General features: G+C 41.5%; 1 protein-coding gene across 2 annotated transcripts in view; it reads left to right on the top strand.

Annotated features, from left to right (window-relative positions):
- RAPH1 (Ras association (RalGDS/AF-6) and pleckstrin homology domains 1) overlaps positions 1-12,289 on the top strand; it is a 100,242-nt gene that overhangs the window by 40,452 nt on the left and 47,501 nt on the right. For both annotated transcript variants that reach the window (XM_075028249.1, XM_075028250.1), the window contains exons 3-4: positions 182-287; positions 1,179-1,696. In XM_075028249.1, coding sequence (XP_074884350.1) covers positions 182-287; positions 1,179-1,696 — 624 coding nt within the window. The remainder of the gene's footprint in view (positions 1-181; positions 288-1,178; positions 1,697-12,289) is intronic.

A 12,289-nucleotide genomic window follows, 5' to 3' on the forward strand; every position in this document is an offset into this window, starting at 1 on the left:
TCTCTGTGGTATGGTGATGTATGTTTTCAGTCAAGCCTGAAATAGAGTTTTTTGGGTTTTTTAATATTGCAGGAGTTTTTGAAAATTTCTGTTAGAGAAAATTAATTTTCACTCATCTTGAAGATTTGCTTGTCCAGTTACTTGTCAAACTTTATTCTGCCCTTTTTTTTGTCTTTTTCAGAGTTTGGATACAGACAAGCCTGTGGCACCAGTGAAGAGATCACCTCTCCGTCAGGAAACCAATCTTGCCAACTTCTCATATCGCTTCTCCATGTACAATTTGAATGGTTTGTTGAATTATTTATCCCCTCAATTATTAGTTTAGGAAAAAAACTTGTTCCAGCTATAAATGAGAACTTTGTAAAATATAAGAGTGTTTAAATACGCTCCTAGCTGAAGTGAGAACATCTTTGCTGAAGGTGTTGCTTTCTGATGGCACAGAATTTTGAGTATCCTAAAGCAGTATCTTTTACAGCACCTAGTGTCTGAGAATTGTAGTGTAGTGTTTGCACAGAAATACACGTTCTGGGATCTGGTCTCATGAAAGAATGAATTGATGTGTATCTGTTAAACAGGAAGAAAGCATCTTGTTTCTTGGGACAAGATGCAGGAATATAGCTACAGAATGATTTCACATTAAACAAAAATCATGTTTTTCCTTGTCTTAAAATAGCTTCCCCTGGTTGTAATAGAGGAAGCCTTAATTTAAAGGCTTGAGTATGTGTATAGTATTTTGTGGGGTTCTTTTGTTTTTGTTTTTTTTTTTTTTTATAGCAGTTACATACCTTGCATTGCTTTAGCAGAAAATGCTTAGCAAAACACCTACACTTTTTTGAAAAGTTGAGGCATGATATTATACGAATGTATGTTTAGATTCTGTTCACAGGATAGCAGTTTAAACTTCTCAAATGTAATCTGAACATTCATAGATTTCTTCTGTCAGCAAATGTATTTAACCTAAATAGTTGAGGTTTTTTAATTGCATTTAGACTGGTCAAGAGTAGTAGTGCAGATAAATTTCTGCTTAACAGTGAGCAGAGATTTTGCAATACAGATGGGAAAAGAAAATACAGCTTCCTTTGCTCCCTTACCCTTTTAAATTTGATAACACAAAGTGAAGAGTTGCACAGACAAATTAAGTAACTCCACATGTACTGAAAACTCTTTGTTTGTTGCAGAAGCCCTGAATCAGGGGGAGACTGTGGATCTAGATGCCCTCATGGCTGATCTCTGTTCCATAGAGCAGGAACTCAGCAGCATTGGGTCTCATTCAGCAAACAATGCTGCAGTGAAACGCCTTGCCACAGAATCCAAAGCTCAGAAACCACCTGCTAGCCGACCTTCTACTAAGCACAGCAGCATGAAAGGATTATCCTCCTCATCTGGTAAGGTGACTAAACCATCACATGCCAACGTATCTTTGGATGACATCACTGCACAGTTAGAGAAAGCCTCTTTGAGCATGGATGAGGCAGCCCAACAGTCTGTTGCAGAAGACACCAAACCAGTAGTTACTGCTCAGCACAGGAGGACAGCATCTGCTGGCACAGTGAGTGATGCTGAGGTGCGCTCAATCAGTAACTCCTCCCGTTCCAGCGTAACCTCTGCAGCTTCCAGCATGGACTCCTTGGATATCGACAAGGTGACGAGACCTCAGGAACTGGACTTGACATCACAAGGGCAACCAATCACTGAGGTAGAGTGTCACTAATTCAAGATTTTGGTTTGCTTTGGGGTTTGTTTTTTTTTTTTTTTTCAAACTCTTTCCACACCCCCACCCCCACTGACACTACTAGCTAAACATTTTCAGGGCAGTGGGGTTGATTAAAGATGAAGGTTGCTTTTGCGTGGACTGCACATGCTGTGGCTACTTCTTTCTCTGTTTCTGTATGCAAGGAATCTTTTTAAAGAATGTGTACTTCCTTTTTTTTTTTTTTTTAAGGGCTTTCCCCATCTCTTCCTCCTCCAAAGCCAGTCATGGATTTTCATGTTTTATAGTTAATGTTTTTATTCTAAGTAAATCTCATATATTGCTTTTAATTTAAATCTGAGGAGTGCATAGCTGTGAAAAAAAAACCAAAAATACAACTGACAAGAATACATTCCTGTTACAGTACACTGAATACCTGAAGCACATGGAGCAATTTATGAGTGCCTATCTGGAGCTATACTATACCAGTAATTTGCTGCTACTTAATATTCTTGTTTAATATACGACAGGGAAAACTCTTTGAAGCAACACACAACACAGAAAAACAACTGGGCTGGGATACACCAATAGCAGATGTTCATTTGGGATTTTGATGCCTCAGTGTTGCTTAATCAGAGAGGAAACTTTTCAGTAAAAAAACAGGGGAACGTTGAAAAGCGCTGGTGACTCGTGTGAGGAAATGGGGAAAACGTTCCGGTGAATTTAGAGAACTTAAACTAGAAGCTGTCTTGCAGAAATATTCTCCGAAACAGAAATCTGGCCTGTTCAAAAGTCAGTTGTACTAATATGTGTGTTCTCTTTTATGGGAGAAAACTGGAACAAGCTGAGTTTATTCTAATCAATAATTAACACTAATTTCAATGAGCTGTGCTGAAAGCATGCCTCTACCCATCTGCAGCAAAAGTTCATCTGATGTAAAGAGTGAATGATGCAGGCTTGTCAGTCTAATGATCAACTCATCAAGGTCACACTTAGATTTAAATCTTTATTTGAAATGGTGAGAAATGAATGTGTGACAGTTTAGTTGAACTTCCTTTTTGTATACAAAGTTATTGTTCAGTATGTTTTTACTGGAGATTTGTATTGAGTGAAGCAAAACAGGTATATGTAAATGTGTCCTTTTCTCTTTGGAAAATTAAAATGCAAACCTTTGCAGTATTGCTGTAGGCCTAAGTGTTGGAGCCAGCCTATGACAATCATTGATTATATTGTTTGTCAGTCATTTGTCTTTCTGTGGTATGACAAGCCTTATTTTTAGTGGTGGGTTTTTTTTAATCTCTGACTTATTTGTGCTGGTATGTCTTCTTTTTTTAAATGTAGAAAGTTAGGCAGTATTGCACTTTTGTCTCTCATGTTATAAAGATGACTTACTTGAATCAGTTACACTTCTGCAACTTGCATAGCACAAGAAAAACTTGAATTTTGCATTTCTTTATTTTTAAAAATGCAGGATGTCTTCTGCAGTTGATTTTGCAGGTCTCCATCTAGATCTCAGCCCTTCTTCAGGAGTGATATCCTTGAGGCACGAGCAAGATTGCCCTTTGTGTCTCTCAGATTTTTCAGTTCTTCGCATGGCATGAGTAATCAACAAACCACATGCTCCACTTAAGTAATGTGATGTTGGTGAATCAAGAGACAGAGGTCAAGAAGTTGCTTTGTCTTCACAGGAAGCTAATCTATATTGCTGCAAGTGTTCCAGTTGCTTTCTCAGTTGCTTTCTGAGCTCTTAGCCACTGACTGCAAGACTCAAAATCACTCCCAAAAGCTTTTGTCACAAAGGCAAGTGAGAGCTGCCTTTGTAAACCCAGTGATTGCTTCTCATAAGAATGTGGCTATTGTTCTTCTGCCCAGATAACTTGATAAGAGTGATTCCTTTGAAGGTGGTAACCAGAAAGTGTTAGTAATTTGAGAATCAAATTCTGTTCTCCTCTTGAGAGCAGAAGAAAATTCTACATTCATTAACAGTTCTGCTTTGGTTTTGTTCTATCTGTTCTTTTTAATTTCAGTAGCCTGAGGAAGATGTTCAACTCAGAAATTTTCCCCAAGTTTTCAGAATTGTATTCAACTATTCAGTATTAAAACTGTTATGTAATGGAATGGGACTTCTTACTGTGAAGCAACTTTTTTTTTCCTTAGCACTGGTGAATGGAAAAGGGGAAAATCACCTTGTTTGGAGTTTGTGATAGATACTGTGGTGGTGGTTTTAAAATGAAATTCACCTTATAAATGGGCAGAAACCCAAGGATTCTTTGGTGGAATCATTGGATACCAACAAAGGAGTTTATTTCCTTTTTAATTCATTTAGTGCCTGAAAACTACTGTTAGGGGTTGTCGTGGTTTAACCCCAGCCAGCAACTAAGCACCATGCAGCCGCTCACTCACTCCCCCCCGCCCCAGCATTCTTCACATACTGAACTCAAAACATAGCACTGTACCAGCTACTAGGAAGACAGTTAATTCTATCCCAGCTGAAACCAGGACAGTATCCACCCCTTATTCTATACCATTGACGTCATGCTCAGTTTCCATACCTTTAGTTACATTCTGATCAATCATCACCACCTTTCCATCTCTTTGAGACATATGACCAATGAGATATATATATATATATATAAAAAAGTATATACACACAGAGATATTAGTTCTTTAGTTCATGGGTTATGTTCATAAAATGTTTGTTGAGTTCATTTAGTTTCCGACTCTGGGCTCCATCTGTCATACCAGTCTGTCTGGGCGGAAGGGATGGTGCAAAGTCCTCTCAGTCGGTAGAGCAGAATCGGGCTTCAGTGCGGTGTGAGGAGCAGATGACATTTGACGCAGTAGGAGGATGGTGTGCACTGTTGGATTGTTACATGCTGGAGTCAGTTCCGGTTCCACCTCTACGGCGCTTTGCTCAGTTTTATCACAGTTCTTTCTTGCTTGATCCAAGTGATTCTTACTATAGTACTATGGATATAGCATATAACAATTATAGTAATGATAACATACAGTAGCAGGGTTATATAGCAACTAATATCATACAGTTTAATTCTGGCTATTTTCACCTAAAGTCAAATCCCCTTGAGGCACACATCGGACTTCTGCGTCTTTTTGCATCACCCACCAAGTGCACCCAGGCCCTTGAGCAAAAGCAATCCCACGAATGGGTTTACCTTTGCCTGAGGCAGGAGTAACCCAGACTGTTTTCCCTAACATGTTTTTCATGTGCACTACAGGGACTTTATCCCCTTCTACAGTATGTAAAAATTCTGACTGGGCAGGGCCACTCCGATTGGCAGATCCTCTGGTGTTGACTAACCAGGTGGCTTTTGCTAAATGTGTATCCCAATGTTTGAAGGTTCCACCCCCCATTGCTCTCAATGTAGTCTTTAATAGTCCATTGTATCGCTCAATTTTCCCAGAGGCTGGTGCATGATAGGGGATATGATACACCCACTCAATGCCATGCTCTTTGGCCCAGGTGTCTATGAGGTTGTTTCGGAAATGAGTCCCATTGTCTGACTCAATTCTTTCTGGGGTGCCATGTCGCCACAAGACCTGCTTCTCAAGGCCCAGGATAGTGTTCCGGGCAGTGGCATGGGGTACAGAATATGTTTCCAGCCATCCGGTGGTTGCTTCCACCATTGTAAGCACATAGCGCTTGCCTTGGCGAGTTTGTGGGAGTGTGATATAGTCAATCTGCCAGGCTTCCCCGAATTTATATTTCAGCCATCGCCCTCCATACCACAGGGGCTTTAACCGCTTGGCTTGCTTAATTGCAGCACATGTTTCACATTCATGGATAACCTGTGCGATAGTGTCCATGGTCAGGTCCACCCCTCGGTCTCGAGCCCATCTATATGTTGCATCTCTTCCTGGTAGAATCCCCTTTTGTAGTGGTTTTTCCTCGCAGTTCACGTACCCGTGCATTTAGGACCGAGGTAGGTTTTCCGTCCCATTTCCTCATGTCCTCTCCCTGATCACATAGGTAAAACCACAGGGCACCTCGCGGTGTGTACCTTCTATATTCTCTCTCTTGGGCAGAGGAACGCTCACTCCTAATAGCTGAGACATTGGTCCTTACACGTGTGGAGTAGGACATATCCTCTTTGAATTGCTGGAAATCCTCAGACAGCTTCTCCACAGCTGCAATGCAGGCTTGTAGGGAGGAGGAGAGATTTTCTTCGTATTGACGGAGTTGGCGAGCCACTTCCTCCACTGTCGGTGCCTCTTCATCCTTCCAGGCCATTATTGCCAATGCGTTGGCATAGGACGATGGTGCGCTCCGTACAAACTTCCGCCACATGGGTCATGTGCATTGGACTTCATCTGGATCTTTGGGTAATTGTGGGTTGTCCGGGTCATGATGAATTGTCTCTAGCACAGCTAATTCCCTCAGATATTGAATACCTTTTTCCATGGTGGTCCACTTGCTTGATTGACATATAACGTCTTCCTTAAAGGGGTACCTTTCCTTCACACTTGACAGGAGTCGCCTCCAGAGGCTGATGGCTTGTGTCCCTCTTCCAATTGCCTTGTCAATGCCACCTTCCCTGGCAAGCGATCCCAGCTGCTTGGCTTCCCTACCTTCTAATTCCAAGCTATTAGCCCCATTGTCCCAGCATCGGAGAAGCCAGGTGATAATATGCTCTCCTATACGGCGGCCAAAGTCTTTTCGCAAGTCCCGCAGCTCACTCAAGGATAGGGACCGGGTTATTACCTCTGGTTCTGCCTCTTCCTCCGGTTCCCGTGATGACCCTGGTTCACCTTCATCCTTCGCTAAGTGAACTGATTTTTTTGTATATTTCTTTTTCTGTACGGGGGCAACTGATGCTGGTGCAGGTTGGTCCGCTGGTTCAGTTGCAGTATCCCTCACCGGGTTTTGGATAACCGCAGTGTCTGTCGCCGAGGTTTGGGTAGCAGCAGTACTCGTTGCTGGGGCTGGAGAGACCACAGTGCCCGTCGCCGAGGTTTGGGTAGCCCGAGTTCTCGTCGCCGGGGCTGGAGGGGTCACGGTGCCTGTCACCAAGGTCTGGGTGCCTGCAATGCTCCTTGCCGGGGCTGGAGGGGCCGCAGCGCCTGTTGCCAAGGTTTGGGTGGCCGCGGTGCTCATCGTTTTGTTATTAGATCCACAGACTTTCTCTTCCCCTTGAGGGTACTGAGTGGTGTTGAACAGGGCTCGATAGGCATGGGCCAGGCCCCAGCACGTTGCAGTGATTTGTATCTCTCTGGAGCTGCCGGGGTGACAGCATACCTCTTCCAAATATTTTACTAGCTCTTCTGGATCCTGCACTTGTTCAGGGGTGAATTTCCAAAACATTGGAGGTGCCCACTTTCCTAGGTACTTGCCCATGCTACCCCACACACCCTGCCACTCATAATTATCTAGCCTTGGGGCACATCTCTGGGTGATCTTCTTAAATAGCTGTTTAACCTTAAACGAGAGCTGAACCACATTCAGAAGTATGCTAATTCCTAGCAGTAGGGCTAGGACCGTGCTAGTCCCAACATTCCAGGAGTATTCAAATTTTTCAAAATTCTCAAACACCATTGTAACTGGACTGAAGGCGAAAGGAGAGGGGAAGAAAGGTACCCCACCCACAGACTGGTTTTCCATGGAGGAAAGGTAAATGGTATAATTATTAATAGTTTCCCACAGATGGCTCCCACAGTATAAAGGTGACAATGCTAAATGCAAATACCGGATTAATCCCACAGCCGATGACTTTATCATACCATAAACCAGAGTTATACCGTACATCAAAGCGAAAACCTTAATCCACCTCCCACGGATGATAAGCAGTAGAAGAGGAACTACATACAACAAGCGAGGTGATACATAACAGAGCCTTAAAAACCAGAGCAACAACTCGAAAAATACATAAATCAACATAATGAACGCTTAAAACAAATTTGTTTTAACAAGCTCTCGTCAGGTTTGTCGTTATCTCAACCCTTCGTGCCCCACGTTGGGCGCCAAAAGGACTGTCGTGGTTTAACCCCAGCCAGCAACTAAGCACCACACAGCCGCTCACTCACTCCCCCCCCACCCAGTGGGATGGGGGAGAAAATCAGGAAAAGAAGTAAAACTCCTGGGTTGAGATAAGAACCGTTTAATAGAACAGAAAAGAAGAAACTAATAATGATAATGATAACACTAATAAAATGACAACAGTAATAATGAAAGGATTGAAATGTACAAATGATGTGCAGGGCAATTGCTCACCACCCGCCGACCGACACCCAGCCAGTCCCCGAGCGGCGAATCCCTGCCCCCCCCTTCCCAGTTCCTCAACTAGATGGGACATCACATGGTATGGAATACACTATTGGCCAGTTTGGGTCAGGTGCCCTGGCTGGGCATGAGAAGCTGAAAAATCCTTGACTATAGTCTAAACACTACTGAGCAACAACTGAAAACATCAGTGTTATCAGCATTCTTCACATATTGAACTCAAAACATAGCACTGTACCAGCTACTAGGAAGACAGTTAATTCTATCCCAGCTGAAACCAGGACAGGGGTTTATTAATTTTCATGGCTAGATTTTGAACCAAAACACCTTTTCCTAGTAGGGCTGAATTCTACCCTCCCACCCACACAGTTGACTCAATGGTGCTGTTTCTAATAGAGGACATCCCTCTATGAAGATGACAAGATGTAGTGCCCATGTAGGGAAAAACACCGGTTTTTATGCAGAAAGTGAGGGAGGCTATTACTTCATGGTCACAGCAGATCTGTTTTGAGATTTATAATTCTCACATTGTGCTTCAAGTTAGCTCTTTTCTTTTTGCCTGTCTTCCTTAAGACTGTCTGTAGCTGAGCTGACCTTTAAAATTTTTCTTTGCTGCTGTGGCTCTTACGAAAGAGGTCAGTGACTTGGCAGCTCTGCCCTTTTGACTGATCCTTTCTGTCCTTTCCAGGCAGTATAGGTACTTTAAAAAGTCATCCTTTCTTCCACAACCTAATGTTATGGTCTTCCTCTTGTGATTCCAATAAAACAAAGTAAAACGGAAGACTGTTTTGATAGGAGGAAATGCTTGTCTGAAAAAGGAAATTAAGATTTGCAGTTATTAACTTAAGTATTTTATCATAAAAAGTAATTCTCCTGTGTATTTAAGAGCTCTCTGACCTGGAAATATAGGGAAATCCTGTAAAAGAATTGCCATGCGCTGGCCCACTGAAGGTATGTATAGTCTAGTATACTTTCTGACTGATAATACTGACAAATGTTATGGAAAGAGGCTGCAATTCCACAACCACTGAAAATGAGAGGATGTCACTTCCCTTTCCTCTCTTTCTTCCTTCCCCGAAGCTTTTATTTACACTGTTTCATCTCCTCCCTTGTCCCAGCTTTAGCACTTACTGGTACTTAACACACCAGAACTTACCACTTTTATTCTGGGGCTCATTCTGTGTTATTTGGATGAATTGCATAGGCTCAGAGCAGTCTGATGTGTGCTGATGCACAGTAGGGGGATTGTAGCCAAGAACTGCAGGCTGGAAGGGGAAGCAGGAATGCACTCACTGGTGGTCATGGATTATCAAAATCTTTTTGCCTGAGCCATTGGACAGGCACCTTAGGGTCACTGTCTTCCTCTTCCTTCTTAGCAGTCTGTGCTGGAGGAACTTCCTGGGGTTGAAGATGCATCAGCATCATGACAGATGATAACTCTCAGTGGTTCTGTTGGCCAGGACCATCCGTGTTGTTCTCATTCTGAATTTGTCTCCATGCCACTTACAGGAGAGTTGACTGGAATTCCCTGGTTTGTCTAAAATCATGGGTTTATTTGTTGTCATCATGATTTGTTTAATTTTCACCCTTTCATAACAGTTCTTAACACTATCTCTTTGGATGCTGTGAACACTAATGTCTTTAAAGACTATTGCTTCGTAGTCTCAAGATCTTGTCTTGGTGGTACCAAGTGTTGCCTGTCTGCATTTATGTTCTTGTCTTTAGTCTCCTCTAAGCATTGCTGTATGAGAAGAGCTGTTTCCACCCCAGCCTCCCGTAATTTTTGCTAAATTGAAATTTGGGCTTCACAACATTATTTCCCAAGTCCTTGCTTGAACAGTAATCTTTCTTAAATTGGTAGGTTATGTTTTGTCTTCTATACTTTTAGTTATGTAATGAGTGGCATACATTTTAAATGTTGGTTTCTGTGTGTGGGATACTTTACTTGAATGTAGACCAAATGAGTGATGTAATAGCATGAGTTAAAGGTCGGGCGGGTGATGACTATATGACTAACTTGTCCCTTCCACCCACCCATATTATCTTTTGGCTTCTTCCTTTGGCCCCTCTGCCACCAAGAACTTGTCTCTATTTTCAGTGAGCTGTGCTAGAGCAATAGGAGAAGAAAGTAGTGGGGAGAGAATAGAGAACTGTGGTCATGCTCGTGTAGCTAGTTATGTCTGGGCAGTGAAAGGGTCCATTCATGGACAGTCATTGTTACTGTCCTGCATATACTCAGTGACGAGGTTGCAGATAAGTTTGAAATCTGCCATCTGGTCTGGCACAGTACAGCATCACTCCCCCTCCTCCTGCTCCCAACACGATGGAGTTCTTTATGTCTATAAACCAGTTTGCACAGCTGAGAGATTCTGACTTACATATGAAGATAATGCATAATTTAGCAGTTGGTAATGCTACATGATTTTTTTTTTTAAGCTTTTACTTAAGTTCATTGTAGTTTTAGGCTTGATGTATAAGAGGTGAAAGTCATGACAGGGGACTGCCAGTGCATTAAAACCACAGGTACTTTGCTTCACTTGGCAGAGAAAGTGGCAGTGTAAATGTTAACGTTTCTGTCGAGGAAAACAAGGGAGCTTTGGGGGCATGACAGTAATGGTTGTAACATAAGCTCAGCACACATAGACAAATCTGTATTGGCTAATAAATCCTGTGGGATAAAGTGGAAAACTTGAAATGGGCATAAGGAAAGACGAAGTTTGTGTTCCATGGCAATTTTGCCTTGGTTCTTGTATGGACATGTCACTAAAATAATACTTGCTACACACTGGCATAACACAGAAGCTTTCCTACACCTTAAAGATTATTGTAGGTCATGTTGTATGTACGACTACTAAATGTTATATTGTGTGAAAATGCAGTTAACTGTTTCTGTATGCAGAGAAATCAACCCATAGTAGATACAGTCTTTGGTAGGCAACAGTGTCTTAGAACAGGGTTGGATTGCTGAGCCTCACATGTTATTTGTAGGTGATTTAAAGAACAGTTGTGGTCTGTTTTAGCTCTTGGAGGAGTAGAGCATTATTGGCTCTTGTATTTTGGGAGCTCAAGGTTTGAGTAGTTTTCCCTGTGTTCCATGTTTTGTGTGGTTGGCAGATGCCAGGGATGTTGGTCTCTGATTTGTGAGAGTAGCCACAGATATGCAACAAACAAGGCATGGCAGACATTTGTTTTGTGTTTCTTCTAAAGACTCTTCAAAAAATTTAAATTAATTTCATTTTCTGCCAGTTCAATTATGTCCTTAGTTTTGTACACAAAATGTATTCTGGAGTGTTTCCAGTTATCCTTTTGCTAAGCTGAAAATAGTCAATGGAAGGACTTAATTCAAAACACAATTAGCCCATCTCTTCCTCTTTTTTTCCCAATTATAAGTCACAAAGTGTTTTTTAATAAGTCAACAGTAAAGGGAAATTGTGCATATTTATCATCTTGAAGCATTACTTTGGCTTCCAATTTTGTTGGCATAAGAAGTATGAACCGTCCAGTTTTCAAATGTTCTTGAAATACATGTAAAATGACTCTTCACTTGCCAGACTTTTGGAGGCTTTCAAAACATCATCTGAGATAAACGTATCAGTTTATGAAGTATACACAATACTTATGTATTTTGGTAATCAAATGTGCTTGGCTATTTATCGCTAAGTTTATGCATGACATTAAAATAGTTTTCATCATTTTTATGCACTAGTATGAAAAGATTACTAATACACTCTTCCCAATGCCTGCAAAACTAGCACCTAAACTTTTTTTTCACATTATACTTATGGAATCTGCAAAACAAATGATGGGAAGGGATTTTTGGTTTTGTAAGAATTTTGAATTGGAATCCAAGGGAGACATTCTAAAAGTTTAAACTACTGCACATGCATGGGATGGTAGGTTTTAAAAATTGGGGTACATAGATTTAAACTAAGTGACAGGGAAATGAGAACCTGAATGTTATCCTTGTATTGGTAAATCTCGATTCTCCAATCAATGTATCTGACTTCTTTCATAGCCATGAATTTAGAATTTACCCTGTAACTTTTTTCCACATAGGAGGTCACTAATTAAAGTGTAGGAAGAGCTGTAAAGCACGTAAGAATATATTTATCTTCTGAGACTGCCTTTCAACGTTGCCTCACACCGTTGAATAAGATTAAAAGTTCCCTTTCTGGAAGGAACAGGAAAATGGACAGCATGATACATGCCTTGTTTGACACAGCTGGCTGGCAAAGTTGGTATCAACTAAAAAATTACAGTTACAGTATATTTTGTTACTTTAAGTATGAACACTAAAGGCATTGTCTATGCCTAAATGCTGTTCTTTCTGGTTGCTCTGTGACGTTGGAGTCTTTTGTGGATGA

The sequence above is a fragment of the Buteo buteo genome, chromosome 5 (genome assembly GCF_964188355.1).
Source record: "Buteo buteo chromosome 5, bButBut1.hap1.1, whole genome shotgun sequence".
Taxonomy (NCBI): Eukaryota; Metazoa; Chordata; class Aves; order Accipitriformes; family Accipitridae; genus Buteo; species Buteo buteo.